This window comes from Doryrhamphus excisus, chromosome 2 (genome assembly GCF_030265055.1).
Source record: "Doryrhamphus excisus isolate RoL2022-K1 chromosome 2, RoL_Dexc_1.0, whole genome shotgun sequence".
Classification (NCBI taxonomy): Eukaryota; Metazoa; Chordata; class Actinopteri; order Syngnathiformes; family Syngnathidae; genus Doryrhamphus; species Doryrhamphus excisus.
Window position 1 is genome coordinate 26,066,508 of NC_080467.1, and position 22,213 is coordinate 26,088,720.

General features: G+C 40.1%; 1 protein-coding gene and 1 long non-coding RNA gene across 2 annotated transcripts in view; one reads left to right on the plus strand and one right to left on the minus strand.

Moving 5' to 3' along the window:
* LOC131107832 (uncharacterized) overlaps positions 1-22,213 on the plus strand; it is a 188,049-nt gene that overhangs the window by 28,496 nt on the left and 137,340 nt on the right. The gene's annotated exons all lie outside the window — the stretch shown is intronic.
* On the minus strand, positions 468-20,931 carry gpm6aa (glycoprotein M6Aa). Its single transcript, XM_058058177.1, has 7 exons — positions 20,641-20,931; positions 9,510-9,702; positions 9,201-9,357; positions 7,340-7,493; positions 7,047-7,123; positions 4,124-4,189; positions 468-2,187 (listed from the first exon to the last, which is right to left on the minus strand). The coding sequence occupies exons 1-7, from the start codon at positions 20,675-20,677 to the stop codon at positions 2,035-2,037; spliced, it is 837 nt and encodes a 278-aa protein (XP_057914160.1). The 5' UTR covers positions 20,678-20,931; the 3' UTR covers positions 468-2,034.

Consider the following 22,213-nt stretch of genomic DNA (forward strand, 5'->3'; position numbering starts at 1 on the left):
GTTCTCCCCGTGGGTTTCCTCCCACATTCCAAAAGCATGCTAGGTTTATTGTCGACTCCAAATTGTCCATAGGTATGAATGTGAGTGTGAATGGTTGTTTGTCTATATGTGCCCTGTGATTGGCTGGCCACCATTCCTCTCGTCCGAAGACAGCTGGGATAGGCTCCAGCACGGCCGCGACCCTTGTGAGGATAAGCGGTAGAAAATGAATGAATGGTTGGTTCTGGAACTGATTAGCCGCGCTAAACGAGGAATGACACTATTTCCCAAACTATATAATTTAATATAAATTGTGAATTGCTTTGCCTTTGAAGCAATGTGGACAATTTTAAGAACTCATAGTCATAACCAGTTTTAATAAGGTGAATTTTTTTTTAGATTTTTTTTGCACCCCCGAAGGCCAAGCCGCCATATATTCCCACTTCTACATAATGTTGCTCGCTACGAGAACACAACACCACCGCCTATTAATCAACAAATACACAAGTGAGTTTTATTTATGCAAGCAAATTTGATCATACAGGTCAAATAAGCCACTTCAAGCTGTTGGCACATGGATGTATACAAAACAAATCCAATTGGTAAAGCCTCTCTACTAAGCATTGGTAGTGAAAGTACAAAAGACAAATACAAGGAGAAAGCCGAGAGCGGATCAGTACAGATTAAGCAATGTCGGTACAAGTATCATCTTTTAGGACGTTTCCTCATCACAAACTAAATCAACACAACTTAAAAACACTACAGTCTCTATATAAGTTGCATGGTGCTGTAAGCGTAATATGGAAGCTTTAGTATACTGCACATTGAAACAAAGGGCTGGTCCAGCAAGACAGGCAAAAGTGTCGAAATAAAAGTAAACAAGTGAGAGAAAAGTAACTTTTGAGTCGATCAGACTATATTAATGCATGTCCATGCCACGAAAAAACATCTAAATTCACAGTCTTTACTAACAGTACAGTTTTCCAACTTGGAGTTGAACACCGACGCGCTAACGAGAGCACAGACATGATCGAATAAGCGCATAAACACTGACGATATTTATTGTTTTTACTGGCACATCAGCTGTCAGGCTTCTTCTTGTGATGAACACGACAATCACACTTTTCCCCCATCAGACCGTCTGCTGTTCTCCTCCGTAACTCCAATCGCAGTACTTCATGACATATAGGAATGCTTTGATATATCGTATGTATGTACAGTGCAGAGTCTGCAAAAAAATGTGATTATTTATCAGAAATCGATGAGCGTGTGCTTTAATGACGATGGAACCATTCACAGTCCACAGTTACTTCAAAAATATTGTAGCATAAAATAACCCACTTTGATTTAGCCCCATTTTTCATATCAATCAAAATATACTTATCCTGTTTAACAGGTGCGGCACATCTAGCGTGGCTTTATCAAATGATTTGGTATTTATTGTTTTTTATGTATTTAAAATATAAAGTCGATTAAGATACTGTGTTGTGATTAGTGGTTTTAATCCCTGGCAACACTTTTTTTTTTTCCCAGAAAAAAATTCACATACAGTACATTGATATCACACATCATGAGATGAGAAATGTGCTTGAGAACCCTTTAAAGCCCCTTTTCACCCCCTCATAAATCAAATAAAAATAAATAATATTTAAGAGAAAAAAGTAAAAAATAATTCAAAACTATCACTGCTACTTGTGATTCTACAAACTACACTACAACTACCATGGGCACTGAACTTTTTTTATATTCCAATAACTGCCATAATGATAATAAACAGCATCCAAGAGAGAGAGAGAGAGAGAGGTAAACGGGCTTTTGATGTCAACAGAAATGTTGCTTGTGGCTGGGGCTGTTTGTGTGACATCCACCCCCCCACAAACCACATTCTCATGTGACGCACCAGTGACATCAGAGGTGGTTTTGGCCCCCACCCCGGGCGCCATCCGCCCTCCCGTGGTAGAGAGAGAGAGAGAGAGACAGTTAGAAAGACAGAAATGAGATAGAGGGAGGAGGGTAGAGAGAGAAGGGGGGGCCGGAGTGTCCTGCTTGGTTTTTTTATGTGTAAGCGTTGAGTCGTTCCTTGGAGCGAGTGGAGTGGATGTCGTGAAGCTCCTGCTCCTCCTTGGACTTGATGTCCTCGTACTTCTGCATCCGGCACGCGTCCTTCACGTAAGCCCAGTTGGCTGACAGCACCATCAAGTAGTGGATCTAGGAGGGTAAAGATAACATACAGTTCATTTTTTTTGTCACTTTGAAACACACATGTAGCCATGACATTACAAAATCAACACCCTTTATCCTGAGTGCATGGTTCTTGCCCGGAAAAGGGTAAAGTACCATCTCTGGGTTCATTCTGAGGGAAAGATTTAAGCCAATATGGACAGATTGATTATTGCGGCGTCTGCAGTGATACAGACTCTACATCGTTTTGGTGAAGAGGGAGCTAAACCACCGGTCGATATACATTCCTACCCTCACCTTAAGTCAAGAGTCTTGGGTAGTGACCGAAAAAACAAAAATGTGGCTACAAGCAACCAAAATTTCAATCATTCTGAGACTTTGCTACACGTGCATGGATTTGATGCGGGCCTCGGACCACCTCTTCCAATCCAACCTGAGAAACCTGAGTCAGTACTTCACTCTTAACTGTGATCTACAAATGGAAGCAATAAGATCCTAAAACCCAAATACGGGACACCAGATTCTGTCCGTAAAGATAATGAACAGAATCGGTGACAAAGGCGGAGTCTAACATCTACTCTATACATTCATTCATTTTCTACCGCTTTTTCCTCAGCCAGCCAATCACAGGGCACATATAGACAAACAACCATTCACACTCACATTCATACCTATGGACAATTTGGAGTCGCCAATTAACCTAGCATGTTTTTGGAATGTGGGAGGAAACCGGAGTACCCGGAGAAAACCCACGCATTCATGGGGAGAACATGCAAACTCCACACAAAGATAGCCGAGGGTGGAATTGAACCCTGGTCTCCTAGCTGTAAGGGCTGGGCGCTAACCACTCATTTTCTACTGCTTTTCCTCACAAGGGTCGCGGGGGTGCTGGAGCCTATCCCAGCTGTCTTGGGGCGAGAGGCGGGGTACACCCTGGACTGGTGGCCAGCCAATCACAGGGCACATATAGACAAACAACCATTCACACTCACATCCATACCTATGGACAATTTGGAGTCGCCAATTAACCTAGCATGTTTTTGGAATGTGGGAGAAAACCCACGCATGCACAGGGAGAACATGCAAACGTGCAAAAAAGATGGCCGAGGGTGGAATTGAACCCTGGTCTCCTAGCTGTAAGGTCTGCATGTTAACCACTCGACCACCGTGCAGCCCCACTGTATACAACTTTGTTTTATTAGACAAAGATCTTGTTGAATCACTTTGAAAAATCTCCAGCAGAGGGCACCATGACACTGGTTCCATTCTTGGACTGGTTGCCATAGCAGCAGCACAGCACAGACTGAACATATTGAACTGCTATGACTGTGTGCTTTAGGTTCTATTCCAGCCCTTATCAGCAGTCCATTTGGTGAATTGTGCAAATCCACTCATTAGACGGCAATCGTCAAGCCTCTGATTTAAGGTGCATTTACCCAATTAGCTTGGACTTTGAATTGTGTTTAGGAGATTTATAAACTGTTTGGGTAATAAGCTTATCACAATGTAGTTGCTCTATTCTGCTATTATTTGACCGTGATCATCGTCATCATTTCTGCCTCACTAATACTTTGTCTTTCTGGATCCTCCAGAAATGACAGAACGGTGTTTGCCACTCTCATTTTTCTTCTTCTTCTCTGTTCCCATGGCAACGTCATGACATGCCAGGCGCCTCCAAAAGAGGAAGGGAGGTAGGGAAGCGAGACAAACGGCGTCTTTTCACTGCGCCAAAATGCCTTCTCTCAGATTAACGGCGGTCCGCGGTCGAGGCCGCCAACCATGCAGGAACAACAAAGCACAAGGGATTTTCCCCTCTGTTGTCTTTTAAAATAGAATCGAACACGACACCAGAACAATGAGTAGTTTTGCTTAGCAAATGAGCCCAACTGGAAAGTCTTTACTAGCGTTCTAATAATGCTACTGGAGATTGGAAGGATTTGAGTGTTTTTGAGTGGAATCTCACCATCGCAATGACGGCAGCTCCTGCTCCAGCCAAGGCGCAGATGAACAGGTGGAAGGTCATGTTCAGCTGTGGCAAAGACAAATGACATCTGAGGTTGGTTTCCGTAGATTTACAGGTCAGCAAACATCGTTTTTCCAGAAAATAACATAAAAAGTTTCCATCCATAGAGGATCACTTCTATATGGATCAAACCTTCAGTGACAGGTTTCCACCCACGCACTAACCGATGGTTAAGCGCGAGCCATTGAGCTTTTGCTGGTGACGTGACACCGGATGAGAGTGAAGTCCGGAGGGTTGAGTGCTGGTGCAGCTGTGCAGACGTATGTTGGGGGAACCTAACACCCTGACACCCCAAGAGTCGCTGGATATTGAGTCGACAGCTCTTGGGCTTTTGGTTTGATGGATAGTGTTTGTGACTCATTTCCTTGTATCCTGGTTTGAGCCCCGGCAGAACGGGTGACTGGCATAGCCAAGCGGTTTACAAATACAGTAAACCTCGGATATATTGGACTCGGATATATTGGAAATTCGCTCACAACGGACAGATAAAAAAGAACCGATTTTTCTGTAATGCATTTCCAATAAAAATTCATTGCATATATCGGATTTTTTATAACGGATTTCGCCTATTTCGGACAAAATCTCCAGTCCCGTTCCAATGCATTTCCATTAAATTTCCCTGGCATATATCGGATGGCTGCATCGTGGCGCTCCGATTCGCCGAATCGTGACAGGCCGCTATACGATGTCATTTGCAGCGTTGCCAGGGCCTAGCTTAATTAACAATTTGTTATGCTCAGAGTCCAATAAAGTTAAATTCTCATTACCTTACGTCTCTTTTCATTGCCCAGTCCAGGTACATTGGAAACATAGTCAAGGAAGTGCCTTTTTATAACGGATAAAATCCGATTTACGCATTTACCGGATATAAATCCGATATATGCGTAAAACGGACATTTTCCGGTATAGGCATATAACGGATTTCGCTTATATCGGACAAAACCAGTGGGAACAATTGAATCCGATATAGCCGAGGTTTACTGTACATACACAAATACTATAACAACTGTTTGTGCATTCTGAAGTATTCGTTCATAGAGTTTGTAAACAGCTTATTGGCCAATGACACAAGTATCGGTTCACTGTTTTTCAGTCTTTTTGTCAAATGTTACCAAGTTACTGTGTTTTTCCCCAAGCAACTTAATTATCACTTTTGCTATTGAAGAAGGCTTTTTTTGTCACTAAACTGTTCTTGGATGGCTTGGATAAGTTGCTTTCAGAGGTTATTTTGGTACCATTTTTTATCCATACCTGTGTTCTTTGGGCAAAATTATGAGTGAGCTTACTGCCATGGCTGGGAAGCAACCTAAACACTTCAAGGATTTCAGGGTGCTTTACTGTTGGCATGACACCTTTTCACCTTTTCTTCTCTGGTCAGGCTTTTTTGTGGACACCTCAAACAACCATAAAAGTGTCCAAAATGTTTTTCTCCAGTCTTCACAACAACTGTATCCAGAATACCAGTCGGATGTTTTTCCTGAAAAGAAGTGATTTCTATGCCTCCTTCTTGAAACCAGACCATCTTCCAAAATTTTTGCGAGCATATGCACTCAAGCTTGCCTGCTAACATTCCTGTGCTGGTGGTCCCTCCCGATCCCGACTAAATCAGCTTTTGAAGACACACCAGATGCTTGATGTCTTCTTCACGACAACTGAACCTCTCTCCTTGAAGTTATTGATGATCTGATAAATGGTTGGTTTAGGTGCCATGCTACTACAGTAAACCTGGGATATATCGGATTCAATTGTTCCCACTGGTTTTGTCCGATGTAAGCGAAATCCGTTATATGCGTATACCGGAAAATGTCCGTTTTACACATGTATCGGATTTATATCCGGTATATGCGTAAATCGGATTTTATCCGTTATAAAAAGGCACTTCCTTGACTATGTTTCCAATGTACCTGGACGCGCAGGCAACGCTGCAAACGCTGCAAATGACGTCGTATAGCGGCCTGTCACGATTCGGCGAATCGGAGCGCCACGATGCGGCCATCCGATATATGCGAGGGAAATTTAATGGCAATGCATTGGAACGGGACTGGAAATTTTGTCCGAAATAGGCGAAATCCGTTATAAAAAATCCGATATATGCAATGAATTTTTATTGGAATTGCATTACAGAAAAATTGGTTCTTTTTTATCTGTCCGTTGTGAGCGAATTTCCGATACATCCGAGTTCGATATATCCGAGGTTTACTGTAGTAGCAATATCCTTGCCCATGAAGCCCTTTTTGTGCACAGAAACATGATGACACATTTCCTTCCAGGTAGCCATTCTAACTCAATCAATTAGAACACTCTGATCGATGTAGCATGACGTCAGCTCCTTTTGTGGCAGGGCTGAAATGCAGCAGAAATGTCGCTCTTCATAACATTGTGGAGTATATGCATCATAAAAACTGGGACAACAGTTAAAATTATTATTTGTGTCATTCTCAAAACTTTTGGCCATGACTGTACATCCAATAGTGAAAGGCGTTAGCCATTGTGATGCTAAATCTAATAATGCTAAGTCACAGTACTACAGTTATAGCAATATAAAGAGAGGGGAAATATATTTTTGTCTTCACTTATTATTATTATTTAATTGTTATGTATGCCTAAAGCTGTTTCTGAAAGTCGTCGTACTTCAGGTACAGTGAAAACCGAAACCGAAACCGAAAAACCAAAGCCTTTTTTTTCACAACAAACAATTATCAATCTATCAAATCTGTTTCACACACACAAAATATTAACAAAAATACATCTAATGGAGCGTATTATGTTTACATGCAGAAAACTACCATTCCTTCCCAAATCTTTGACATTAAACAAGCCAGAAAACGTTATCATTTTACCACGATCATCACCATCACCTCACCTCGTTGGATTCACACATCTTGTAGAAGTCCTCTCGTCCGGCACACACTGTTTTTGCCTTGGCAAGCGGCACGATGCCTGTCATATAACACATTGTTTTAATTAGCTTCACCTCTTCTAGTGTATACTTCTATCACACAGTAGCAAAACAACTGGACTAACTTGCAGGGTCATTTGGAACTAATACACTAAGAGAATTGCCGCATATTCAAAGGGACTTAGCCAAATGAGCTGTTAAATTAAATTCTTTAGAAATAAAATCACTAAAGTCAAGCAGAGACGGTTGCTGCCTACCATATTGGCGGGGGTCCAGACATAGAGTGGTTCCCTCCAGCACGGTTGCATTTTGGCAAATATTCCAGATGTTGAAATAGATAAAGACGGGCACGGAGGTGAAAGCTGTCACTCCGAGCCAGGCCAGCATGAAGATGTACGTCAGCATGATGAACTGAAAGAACGCAAATACGGCAGTTAGTGTCTCTTATTTCACAGAACGAGCACATTTTAGTACTTTGCAAGCTACTTTTTACGTAGAAAAAAAAAACAAAAAAATCAATAGAAACATTTTTTCCAATGACCACAAATTCTGATGGCTTCCTTCGCCTCCCCGGGAAGCTCCAGATTTGCAAAGTAATTTCACGGCTGAGATAATCTTGTTACTGCAGACTCCTCGATATGCGTTGACATGTTTCATTATTGTCAAATCCTCATAATTGAATATTTTCACTGCAATGCAATTATGGAGCATCTCAGCTGTAACATGTTTATACGTTCAGTATGTCATGTTATTTTTGTCTGCTTTAGAGGTTTTTTTTTTTTTTTTTGCCTGGATTCTCACATTTTAAGCCACAAACTTTAACCAGTGAGTAATTGCATTAGTATAAGTCCATATTTTTCATACATTACCAGTAATGTTTAAATGACCAGTTGCTTTAAATGACTTCTAAGTAGGCAAAAATGCTCTTGCAACAGTTCCGAGGTTCTACAGCAGGGGTGGGCAAACTACGCCCCGGGGGCCACATCCGGCCCGCCAAGTGTTTAAATATGGCCCGACGTTCTTTCCAAACTTAACATACAACCTGACATCATGGCTTTAGCCAACCTTTTGATGGTTTAGGTAGTTTTTTTTTAATCAATTTCTTTATTTGATGTGATCTTCTGTTTACAAAGTGCTCCTGAAAAAAAGATACAAGCACATATACATAGCAGGTTGCATGACACTTACAGATACAATCATTCCAGGTGGACTATTTTATATGAATTATTATATGCATTTTATATGAATTATATGTGTAAAATATATAGTCTGGCCCCCTGTCAATTTTGTTAAATCAATGCGGCCCGCGAGTCAAAAAGTTTGCCCACCCCTGTTCTACAGCCATGTTCTCTAATCAGAATCCAGGACCCTGCTATTCCTGAACCCCGACCATTTAGCACCAAAGAAATAGACACTCTTACCATCCGTTGCTGCATTTAATGTTTTTGTTTTTGTGGTGTAATTCTCTAAGACGTGCAATTAATTAGTGTTTTTTTTCTGGACAGTCAACCACAACTGCCGTCAGCCATTTTGCTTGTTAGTGTTCTGTGTTCTATGAGCAGGTAATGATAAATTAAAGACAGATTGACAGGGTTACCTAGCTGAAACGTATTAATGTTTTGCAAATGTCGAGCATAAATTGGAGCAGGCCATCAAGAAGTTGGGTCCTACAGACCTTCCAACATTCATTCATTTTCTACCACTTATTCCTCACGAGGGCCGCGGGGGGTGCCGGAGACTATCCCAGCTGTCTTCGGGCATGAGGCGGGGTACACCCTGGACTGGTGGCCAGCCAATCACAGGGCACATATAGACAAACAACCATTCACACTCACATTCATACCTATGGACAATTTGGAGTCACCAATTAACCTAGCATGTTTTTGGAATGTGGGAGGAAACCGGAGTACCCGGAGAAAACCCACGCATGCACAGGGAGAACATGTAAACTCCACACATAGATGTGTGGAGGGTGGAGGGTGGAATTGAACCCTGGTCTCCTAGTTGTGAGGTCTGCGCGCTAACCCGTCTGTTTACAATTTGTTTAGAGAGCGGGCAGCCAATCTCCGAGGTTATAATCTAACTTTAAATTACAGCAGTATTCATGTCCGAACCTACCCAAGCGCTGACACAGCGTCCGCAGGTGGTGATCTTGAAGTCTCCATAGAGATCTTTGATTGCACCGCTGGTGAAAAAGCCTTCCACCATGAGCAGGATGCCGTAGACGAAGAATGCCGACGCAATGCCGTAGATCACGTACTTGATGATGTCGATCCTGGAAGTAAAAATAATAAAATAAAAATAAAAGAATGCATCCACGCAGCAAGGAATCCAATGTGAAACTTTTCCATTGGATGGCATTTCTATGACAGGTAAATTATGCTCAAATCCGAGGCACAGCTAAGTCTTTGAACCAGTGATACTCACATGGTGAAGACGTCCAGTGCATCGACGGGGCTCCGCACCACCTCAAAGTAATTTTGTAGAATAGTGACGGTGCCGGACAAAGCCTCATGTCCGCAACCGCAGAATAGAGCCACGCCGGCGTAGAGCAAGATGGTGGCTATCAGCGAAGGGTAGGGGATCCCACCCAGGCATTTGATGCAGCATTCCAGGCACCCTAAACACACCAGGAGGTGGATATTGTAACTTCTCAGTCAGGTCATGCTAGGGTAGGGGTCTCAAACCTGCGGCCCGCGGGCCAAATGCGGCCCGTGGGATGCTAGTTTGAGGCCCCCCCACCAGTTGAATGTTTGATATGGATGCTGTATGGTATCATGTACCCAGAAATGACAGCTTAAAAACAATTGATGCGGTTATGCAAGTTACGACGCTGCTCCCAGATGTAACGATGCTAACTTGCTTATTAGGTAAAATGGTTAAGTTTCATTAATGTTCATGTTAAAGGTTAAATAACTGTTAATACTGTTGATTTTAATCTAAAAAAATAAAATTATCCAACTATGTTGTTTCTTAAGTTTTTCTTATTTGCTGTTTTATTATTATTTTATTGGTTTTCTTTATTTTGATTTAATTTCATTTTTTTATAAAAGTTTTTCATCTTATTTTGTGTAGCAAATAGAAATGAAGATATTTGAGAACAGTGGAATGTTTTATCAGAGATTTTCTTGTGGAAAACCGGAACCAAAGCACTGAAAATTGTAGAGAGTGTATAGAAGAAGCAAAAGCTTTGAAGACAGTTTTTTGAATTATATGTATTATAATATATTATATTAATATTTTTTTCCGTTTTTAATAAATGCATTTTTTTTTAAACCTGATGCGGACCAGCCTCACCCAGACTCTAGCTCCAGTGGCCCCCAGGTAGCTAGGGTAAAAAAAAAAAAAAAAAAAGGAAATCTACTCTTTCTTTTTTCGACTCTCAGCACTTCTTTTAAAGAACACAGTTTTGCCATTTAGCATCTCCCAAATTCAAAGCCCAGTTGGCAGCCATCCATGCACAGCCATGCACTACAGAACAAATCCATCACGTTGACAGAGAAAGTAGGCCACAGTTCATTTTCTCTCTGACATCCGAGGGCTGACAAGTGTATTCTACCACTATTATACCATTTAAAGCCGCAAATAGAAGCAACTTATTCACCAGCAAGTCCATGTTTCCTCCTGCATCCTGTCTTTATGCCTTTAATTGGCTTTGTCATTTGTTTTGCTTGACATTTAAATTCCACTGCTTTGGATTTATTTGATGGCCCTGACTTTTAATCCCATTCTTTGGGTTCTGTATGTCTTGACAACAATGACAATAATATATTTAATATATAATATTTCTTCCGCCATGCTAACAATCTAAAATTAAAATAAAATGGGTGTATATTGTAGCGGGTTAGTTATTTTGTGCTTTGATTTTGAAGTTTACATTCCAACTCCAAATTGTCCATAGGTATGAATGTGAGTGTGAATGGTTGTTTGTCTATATGTGCCCTGTGATTGGCTGGCCACCAGTCCAGGGTGTACCCCGCCTCTCACCCGAAGTCAGCTGGGATAGGCTCCAGCGACCCTCGTGAAGGAAAGCGGTAGAAAATGAATGAATGAATGAATGAACAGGTGGGCTGCACGGCGATCCAGTGGTTAGCGCGCAGACCTCACAGCTAGGAGACCAGGGTTCAATTCCACCCTCAGCCAACTCTGTGTGGAGTTTGCATGTTCTCCCCGTGCATGCGTGGGTTTTCTCCGGGTACTCCGGTTTCCTCCCACTTTCCAAAAACATGCTAGGTTAATTGGCCACTCCAAATTGTCCATAGGTATGAATGTGAGTGTGAATGGTTGTTTGTCTATATGTGCCCTGTGATTGGCTGGCCACCAGTCCAGGGTGTACCCCGACAGCTGGCATAGGCTCCAGCAACCCCCGCGACCCTCGTGAATGAAAGCCGTAGAAAATGAATGAATGAATGAATGAATTAATGAATTAATTAATGAATGAACAGGTTTCAAACTCAAGGCCTGGGGGCCGGAGCGTTAAAAGTGCCAATGCATCAACGGGGTTTATTTCCTGCGGAAGGCACCATCAGGGTGTAAGTCTATTATCAATGCATCGCAATGAATGAACAACGCAGACTATTGACGAGCGCGGCCTGCTAACTATGCACAGCTGCCTCAGAGCGGGAGTGATACCAGGAAGTCAAATGTCATGTTGTTTCTGTTGGAATGACTGTCAATGATTCCACGTTTGCATACATGTTAAGTTCAGGATGGATCCCCGACAGTGTCAATCAATGATTCTTCTATCAGCTTCACTTTTATGCTCGTCTTAGTGTTCCCTTTTGCCTCCTTCTCCTCTTTCTCAACTCTTTGCTCCTAATTCTGCTGTAAACATGAGCGGAATAGCAAGTAGCTGCTCAGCCTGCTAAGGCTGTGCTTCTGGCCTGGGTCCACATTTGCTTGGATTAACAGCAAGTCCGCCTACTGTATCTCCTCCATTGTTGGACAGTGCTGTCACTTCAATGTGTATCTTGTTGTTTTATTTTTAGAAACTCCCTTTTCTCCAGGAAAGGCTTTGTGAGAGTCTTTGCAATCACCTCAGAATACCTCAGAATAAAATACACGTTTTCTTTTATCTTCCTTAGTAGCTTTGGTGATGGACGTATTTCTATTTACACACATTATTTATAATATAACAGTCTGACTTACTATGTCATCTTACAAAGAACACTGAAGTCATCACACAGCAACTTAACATTCCAAAGGAATACCTAAGAAGTATACAAACGTGTACCAATACGAGTGGAAAATTACTAGTTTGACATTTTCCATAATGCATCTTAACAACCCTGCTGGGCTCTGAAATGACGTCAGCCTCCCTCTGGACAGAGGCAGTATTGCAGCAAAATCCATCCATTTTCTATGCTGCTGTGTAAAAAGTGTATTGTATATGATGTATTTTTATAATTAAAAATATAATGTACATATATAATATTTTATAATAATAATATATATATATTTGCACATATATAACACACACATTACACATAGACTGTATGTGTGTACAGCATGTTTATTTTTCCCTTTAACTGTATTAATTAATGCAAGACGCAAACAAAAATATATATTTTTTCATGCCCTTGAGCATGTCAACTACTTGAGTATGAATTGTATATCCATGCATCCATTTTCTATGCCAGTCATCTTTGGGTAATTTAATTATATGTCTGTACACATTAAACGAGCTAGAGTATGCATGGACTTACTTCTGCACAGTATATATAATATATAAATAAACTATATGTTTTAATGGAATTAAAACATATCCTAATGGAATTATACTGTATCGAGATCACCAGCATATTGTAATATCGATCAAAGTATTCTATCACAGGAAAGATATAAGTAGGTTATATGTAATTGTGTCAGTCAATGGCGTGTATGTAATAGTGTTCTAAATGTAGTAAATCCACGGTACATTGAAGGTATGAGCACATGAAGTTTCATAGCACATGATTTGAAGTGTGGGGTGCAGCACAATTCTGTCATTCTGTGTTTTTTTTATGAAAGAAGTCAGGCAATAAAATGACCTTTTATCATGGCTGCGAACATCCCTAATAAGACTTTATGTCCCACCATTGTGAGCTCATCACCTCACTGAGGCTTTAAAGATGTGCCGCCTCCAGCATTTCGCTCCTCCTGACCTCTTTCAGTATAAATGGCTACTTCGTCATCCATCGCTATTGTGCCACATCAACAACACACCCGGTTTGGCAGCTTTGCCGAAGCTTTGCTGGGTTTAAAAAATAAAAAAAAATAAAAAATGCGGAGGAGCTGCTGGATGTTGAATCCATAATTCAGAAGCGGCACAGTGTTGGCGAGCGCAAAGCATTCTGCATTTATTATTGATACATTGTGCTTAGAGCAACGCTACCTGCAGGAAAATAAAAGCCGTGCTGCTTAATGAGGACTTGCTAGCATCGTTTGAGTGCTTAGCTATCAATTTGGGACTGAGTGATGAATTGGGAAGCTCCATAGGGGAGAATTTGTTGTTGTTGTTGTTATGGAAAACTAGACACTGTCCCAATTGATTCTTTGAATTGTAAAAGTCTGTTGATGCTCGCCCCAGTTAGGAATTATTTACATAACTTTCCAACACTTAATTCAGATAATAGAACACTTATACTCTCAAAAATTCCGAGTACGAAAGTGTGTGATGAAACGCAGCCATCACCCTCCATCAACCACGAAGTTGTCTTCTCACTTACACATAAATATGGTGCAACACTATGGTTTCCCCCTACTTTTGGGATCAGCTCTGCCCTGCAAGACGTTTACGCTTTACTGAGAGACATTATATTTATATATAGATATACTTTCATCACTAAAAATGTATTCAGGTTTCATAAAAACGAAAGAAAAGGAGCCTAAAAATCAACAGAAGGCTTTGCTCTAATACAAAGAGAGAAGAGGATGACCCCCTCCAAAGACCACTCCCACCTCCCACTTCTTCTCCATCTGTCATTGTCATGTACGACAGGCAAAAGGGACACACACACACACACACACACACACTCTTGCTTACTGATCCAACATTATTACGGATTGCGAGGATAAATTACAGCCTTCGAAGAAAAACCCGCCTCAAGCTCCTGGCAGACAATTGACATTAATTAATAAAGCTTCTCATGACCTTTTTTTAAAATCAATTATGTGTCCATATTAGGAATGGCAGACATCTCCAATCGCTTGTTGATACACTAATGAGACTGCAACGCACGTTTTCCGAACTTCTACAGTACATTCAATTTCAAAAAGGGAAATATTACATTACACAGTAAATGAAATGCAATATGAAGCAGATATTGGTGTTACATAATTGCATGATGGTTATATTCCTGGTTAAACTAATCCCAGTGTGCAGTGCAATAATATGGTAATAAAACTAACAGTAATAACAGCAGCACTATAATAACATAAAAAAGTATATGATAATAGTTTTCCTATTGCTAAATTGTTATTGTTAATATATTGTTTTGCTTGAATTAGCATACAATAATAATAATGATTATTATTTTGAAGTATTCGAAAATGTATTGTTATGGTCACTGATTATATTTTTAATTATTAATATATATTTTACTCCGGTTTCCTCCCACATTCCAAAAACATGCTAGGTTAATTGGCCACTCCAAATTGTCCATAGGTATGAATGTGAGTGTGAATGGTTGTTTGTCTATATGTGCCCTGTGATTGGCTGGCCACCAGTCCAGGGTGTACCCCGCCTCTTGCCCAAAGACAGCTGGGATAGGCTCCAGCACCCCCGCGACCCTCGTGAGGAAAAAGTGGTAGAAAATGAATGAATGAATATATATTTTACTAGATATATACTAGATATAGAAATATATAGAAATAATAATTGTTATATTTGAAGTTATTGGAAATGCATTAATTTTATTTTTATTTTAATTTTATATTTATTATAATTAGTATTGTTATATATTTTCTATATGTTATATTTTAAATTAATTGGAATGTTATTATTATTATTATTATTGGGACTTATTATATTTGTAATTATTATTTTACCTGTGTAAACATATATTAATACTTTTCTTTTATGTAATTGGAAATAATTATTATCATTATTATAATTAGTAGTATATTTGTATTAATATATATTTTTGAGTAAAAATATTTTAAATTAATAGGAAATGTGTTATTAGTATTATTAGTAGTAGTATTGCTATTATTATTACTGTTAGTTTTTGTCATTATATTTAATTATGACTTCTTATCATTTTTAGCTTTGTCATTTTATCTCATATAGTTATACATGAGATATACATATTGGTCTATATTGAGTATATTTCTGGCCCCATAATGTGATACAGTGCAGAACAAAATGGGTAATGAATAAAATGAGCACTAAAAAATGATATTTAGCAGTATTAGAGTACCATTCAGCTATTAGCGCCTTGTTACTCGAGATTTAATGAAAGTTTGGTTGTATAGATGAGAAGAAACGGGATGTGGGGGTGTGGGGGGGGTGCACGCCTATAATGTGCGTCTCTCAGTGCTTTCCTATATTTAATGTGCAGCCCCCCTCCACCCTGAGGCGAGCGTGTTCTTCAGCGAGCGCATCCCCCCCCCCCCCCCTGCACTCCCTCTCCACTTCGCTACCGCTACCACCTCCTCTGCGCATGTTTAATCAAGCACTATGGTTGCCATGCCAACCACAGCGCCAAATCTGTGCAGGGAACGGGGCCTTGAGAGCCGTGACCCACTTACTGTATGTCAACAAATTCAGTGGGACAATAGTGAGCGAGACACATTAGCCGCACGCCCCCTCTGGGCTGAAAGGCCCCAAAAAGCTCAGCCATCGCTTTGCTTCTTTCTTTTCTCTGGAGGAATCTCTGCGTGACGATGGAGAAGTGACATTTATTTATATTATTTCCTCTCCCTGTCCATGCCGAGTTCACATGAGGATGTACTGTAAAGAGCAAATGTCAAACTTTGTACAGTTCACTTCATTACAAACGAATCGATGTTGTTTCTTTTCATTCAAATTCACCCTGTGGAACCTTTTTACGCAGTGGGGCCTGCCCCCCCCCCCCCCCCCCCCCCTGTGCTTGTCATGTTAAGTCCAACATGCACAGACGTTTACTAGACAGTAGTAATCAATGCAGGCCACTCATGGGGGCGATGAGCTTTTCATTTCCGTGGCTTTCCTTTTCCTTGGTGCACTGTTGCTTTTGGCGACATCATTTATATTTTTCCTCTGTGTGGCTACTCTTAATCTGGATTGTATTTCATATTTTGCGGAATTTTGGTGGATGTTCGGATTGTACAACATTGGAGGCGAGGGGTTCTACTGTATTCCGCTGTATGGATTCCCATGATCCTCCTCTGCGATCTTCTCTGAACCCATAAGAGTATTTTAGTCACACGAACCCTAAGACTGGCTGACTTATGTCGACAAAAGCGGTTGTCGACATAAGCAAAAGTAGCCATTGCTTGCACATTTAGAAAATAATTGGGATAAAGGCATTTTAGACCTGCTGCATTTTTTTAACGTGATTTTTGCACATTTATATTATTTTGATTCTTAGTTTTTTGTATGATATTTTATATTTTAACAAAGCTTTTTTGGTAATTTTATTTGTGTTTATGTTTCTGTGTGCATGATTTAATGTTGTGTCGCTAGACATTAGTTCCTGGGATCATGCCTTTTTAAAAGGCAGCAGCTGTACCATTACACCACTATGGGTGTACCCTGCAGAGAGTTCACAAAAATGTCCAGTGACATCATCTAATGTGAAAACCTGCTTTATCTTGAAGGCAATCATGGGGCTTCTTCCTGTGAGAACAATAAGAAAACGTTCAGAAGTTCAAGTCCAGTTACAGTGAGGACACATTTCTCAGGAACAATTGGTGGAACTCCCTTAACCTCTGGTCTGTGCTGGTCTTAGGCTGAGAACAATGTAAGAGGAACAAGGCTTTGGATGAGAACTTTCTATGAACAGCTTGACTGAAGGTCAAGTGGAACCCTGTAGGGACCGTGCTTGGCTCCAACAACGCTAACAGGTGTTCTCATTTCTCACTTTTTCCTTTCAGCGGGAATAATATTTGATAAATTCCCCAGCATCATCCTCCACCTCATGCTTGCTTACACATAATCTTCTCTGGATGTGCGAGTCCAAGCCAGGCCTTGTTGCTGTGTGCTGCCTGTTTGCGACACGTCGTCTTGCCAGCTTAGTGAGAAGCTTCCACCTGCTTGAATGTGACTCATCATCTCTGATGGCTGCCCTAACAGGATGGCGACAGGAGGAGGTGGTGTGGTTCTAATTCACTTCCAATGTTGTCTACGTCGGTTACACCTTGATCTGGTCAGAGTTAGACCTCTTCCAAGGCTTTGTGTCGAGAACGGCTACAGTCTAGGACAGGGGTCTCAAACTCAATTTACCTGGGGGCCACTGGAGCTAGGGTCTGGGCAAGGCTGGGCCGCATCAGGTTTTCCCCCCAAAAATTATTAAAAACGAAAAATATACAAAATTTGGTTCCGATTTTCTACAATAAAAGCTCTGATAAAACATTCCACTGTTCTCAGATATCTTAATTTTTATTAATTAATTTTTATCTGCACAAAATAAGATGAAAAATAAATAATCAAATCAAGAATAAAGAAAATCAATCAATCAGTAATAAATAAATATAATAATAATAATAAAACGGCAAATAATAAAAACTTAAGAAACCACATATAGTTGGTGGGTAGACAAATTATTATTTTCTGATTAAAATGAACAAAGCATTATTAGAGCCCTGTAGACATGATAAAACACGACTATAGTCACATTTATACTCTTTTTATTTACAACATATTGCGCAACTGCAGGGTCTTGAGACACATGCTAACTCGCAAACTAGAGAGCTAGCGACCTAAACGGTAGCCTTCAAGTTATTTCCTTTAAACTTAAATAGCCAAAAACGTACCACTTCCACACAGATAGGGAGGATAACTATCAACAGTTATTTAACCTTTAACATGAACATTAATCAAACGTAATAATTTTTTCTGGGTACATGATACCATACAGCATCCATATCAAACATTAAACTTTCATATCAAGGCGGGGGCCTCAAACTAGTGTCCGGGCCGCGTGTTTGAGACCCCTGGTCTAGGATCTTAAAAGGTAAACCGAGAGGTTCAGCTTCATCCGCATTCCTTTGCGGATGGGAAAAAATATCACTTAGCAGACCACAGGCTTTAAAAATATGGATCCTCTTGCAGGTCGTCAGTGTACTTCCTGTTTCACATTGGCAATAGTAATAAGCAGGTCGGTAATAGTGTTAATGACTGATTTGCAGACGCGTATTTCCTGCTTGCATGGATGCTTCTTTGGGTCAGTTGAACATTTGCGTGTCAAAGCTCTACCTTGAGGAACAGCAGTGCCTCAGCACACAAACGGCAGCCGAGAGCGTGTTCATATTAAAGTTGTTAGGATCTGGTTGTGGATAAGCATAAAAGCATACAAGTTTTCTGTGTAACCTGGTCTCTTTTTGTGTGTTTATAGTTAAAAATGTGCAGTTTTCTGTAGTTTTGATGAAGTTAGGACATATTTTGTCAGCGATACGCAGTATTTTGATGTATTTGCATGTCTAACATAATCCACACTATGTGAAGTGGGGTACAATTTGGCTGTGAATTAATACATTTTATCGTTTCATGATAAATATTAAATTAAAAAAAATAAAATTAAATATATATATACTATTGTGTATAAAACAACAAATATTTAATATTTATCATAAAATGATAAATATGAAAATTATGATAAATATTTAATATTAAATTTAAAAAAACATAAATATTCAATATATATATATAAAATATTGTGTATAAAACAACAAATATTTAATATTACATTTAAAAAACATAAATATTATATATATATATATATATATATATATATATATATATATATATATATATATATATATAATATTTATGTTTTTGTTGTTTTATACACAATATTATAAATATTGTGTATAAAACAACAAATATTTCATATTTATCATAAAATGATCAAATGTAATAATTCACAGCCAAATTGTACCCCACTTCATAGTGTGGATTATGTTAGACATGCAAATACATCAAAATACTGCGTGTAGCTGACAAAATATGTCCTAACTTCATCAAAACTACAGAAAACTGTAAAATAATATTGTATATAAAACAACGAATATTTAATATTTATCATAAAATGATCAAATGTAATAATATATATATATATATATACATATATTAATAAATAAAAAAAATATATATATAATAATGATGATGGGCGACTTCAAGAAACAATACAAGCAGTTGATGTTTGCTAAATACAAGGATGAAGAGTCTTGAACCAGTCATGATGTGCTATACATATCACTATATTGACACTTACTATGGTAACCATTATGTCATTGGATGCTCATATCACCTTGTACTTCGATACGTGACAAAAAATTACAAAATATAAAAAAAAACTTAAACTATATTAGGAAAGCAGGAAGTGAACAAATGTAACAGTTAGTGATTGTAAAAGTTCCAGATGGAGGGGTAGGATTTAATAAGCTTTGCTTCTTCCTACTCCTTTTGGACATGTGGAACTGTGAACTGATTATGTGATGCATTCAAGTGTAATCTGATGCATGTTCAAATATTTGTTCAAATATTTGTTATATTCTTAGATGAGTTGACCTATTGTGGTGCTAATGACATGTCATCAGTGGGTGAGGTGATGATGATGATGATGGTAATGACTATAGTTGGCCATCGTCATGACAACCACTGCAGTTGGTTTGCCTGTGAAGAGTTGCATGTTCAAGGAGGAGACAAGATGGACAAGATGTACAAGCTAACCTGTCACGCCATTTCACTTGACAATTGGCAGGCAAAACTGTTCTATTATTTCTCATATTATCTAATATTGTCACATGATGTGTTTTTTTAAGATAAAAACAATGCCAAACTTTAATATAAAAAAATATATAAATGTCAAATTTTCTTACAAATGTTATGTTCTATTTCTACACTTTGTTTTGTCACTTTTATTTGAGGAGCGCCCCCTTCAGGCGCCTTGACGTAATTCAATCTGTGCGTGTAATAAAGCAGAAACATGAACATTGCATGACAGCCATTCTATGTGCTGATATCTCATCACAGTGTATTCTCATAACTGCTAAGCATGACGCAATTTACTGGTATTCACAGTAGCGCCGTTAACTAAGAATATAAAATATACTAAAAAGTACGTTTGTATTGCAATACTCTGGCCACCGTTGACGGATTAAAGTGTGCAGGCTCAGCCGTCACGCCTTGCAACATGCATGGAAGCCTTACCAAGGAAACAAAGGCGCCCCCACCCCACCCCACTCCACCCCACCCCCCAATCGCATCCCCTACAATTCACACCCCTCCGACGACCCAAACACAGCACACGCAGACGTGCGCTCTTCAGTGGAGTGCTCGCACTCAATGGACAATGGAAGCACTAACAGCTGCTCCTCGATTCACTCCGCAGCGCTTTAACACTTCATACAAACATTGAACATAAAATACTTTTACCTTTTTGGGTCTGCCCCTCATCCATGTCTTCTTCCATGGTGTTTGCTGTGCTGTGTAGTCGAGGAGTTAATACAGATATCGGCCAAGTTCACCGCCTTATTTTAGGTCAAATAGTCCACAAAATGCTGCCGTGTCTTCAGCTGAGCTCTGTCAAGCATCCGTGCAAAACCAGCCAGGAATCACTGAGCCTTTGTGATGCTGCCCATCGCAAACCAACGAGACAAGCACTGAAAAACCCTCCTTGGTAACCCTAGCGGAGGGAGGGGGGGCGCTGGGGAGCGTAGGGTGGTCCCTGCTAGGCGGTAGAGCGCATGTGTGATGGGGGAGGGAGGGTGGACAAGGCAGGTGAAATGTGGGCTATATGAAACGCTGCAATGAGGAATGAGCGTCTAGACGGGACCCTCTCACCGCTCGCTGCGTGTTTAAACACCCCCTCCACCCCACCCCGCCAACTCAAAAAGACAAAAACTGCAAACCGAATGGTAAAGCCTGACCCCCTCCCCAACTCGACTCAGTGCCTCTGCTGCATTGATGCAACATCGCTGTTGAAAAAAGGAGGGCGTGAGGGGGATCATCTGGTTTTCCAAATGGGATTCTGCCTAATGGTATTAGTGCTCCACATTACATTGTACCAACACTGCATTGTCATGGTGTTCTTTCTGTGCATCGCTAGACTACTAATTCCCTCTGAAATGGTATTTTCCTTTCTCTCATCACTCCAAGCGGGAAGATTCAATCATGTTGCACAAGTGCTTGATTATGTTTGGCTATCTTGAGCGATAAAAGATGCATATGGAGGAGGATTATGCTTGTTTTTGTTACATAGGACTGTTCTCACTTTCAGCAATAAAGCTGTTATGCAATCCAATGTTAAAGACAGTATTTGACTATGCAGTGGATAGCGCCGCTTATGTTGATAATTTGTCTATGTCGGCAAGTCCCAGGTCACTGTCTGACATAAGATTTGAGATCCAAATATTATCATAACTTATGTTTATGTCAACAGACTGTCTAAGTCAGGGGTGCTCATTAAGTCGATCGCGATCTACCGGTCGATCGCGGAGGTGGTACTGGTCGATCGCTGGTCGATCGCGGCGTGACATTAAAAAATATCATCCCAGCATCAATGCCGTCACTTGATTGATATACAGGGCAGCCATTCAGATGACAACAGAATGTTGCCCTTCGGGTGACCAATCAAATCAAACAACGTCTCTAAGTGCAGCAGAACTTACGATGTCAGCCTATCATCCATCCCCGTTACTTGATTGACATACAGGACAACCAGTCAGATGACTACTGAATTTTGACCTTTAGGTCACCGCTCATGCGTAAACAGCGATGCAAAGTGCTAAGCTAGTCGGCGAATTGCGTCAGATTTTAAGCCCTCGCTAAAGTTTATGGTCACTAGAATGAGTGAAGGAGCTGGACCAAGTAAAAAGGCAAAAACTGGACCAAGTAAAAAGGCAAAAAACATATCACTTCCATACGGAATGGGAGGTGGACTTTTTTTTCACAATGTCTTTTTCGAAGTGCGTTTGCCTCATATGCCATTCTACCATCGCAGTACCAA

Coding starts and splice junctions, on each gene's coding strand:
- gpm6aa (XM_058058177.1), bottom strand. CDS start 20,677: ATGGAAGAAGACATGGATGAGGGGCAGACCCAAAAAG. Junction 9,358..9,509: donor GCACTGGACGTCTTCACCAT/GTGAGTATCACT, acceptor TTTTACTTCCAG/GATCGACATCATCAAGTACG. Junction 7,124..7,339: donor TCTGGACCCCCGCCAATATG/GTAGGCAGCAAC, acceptor GTTATATGACAG/GCATCGTGCCGCTTGCCAAG.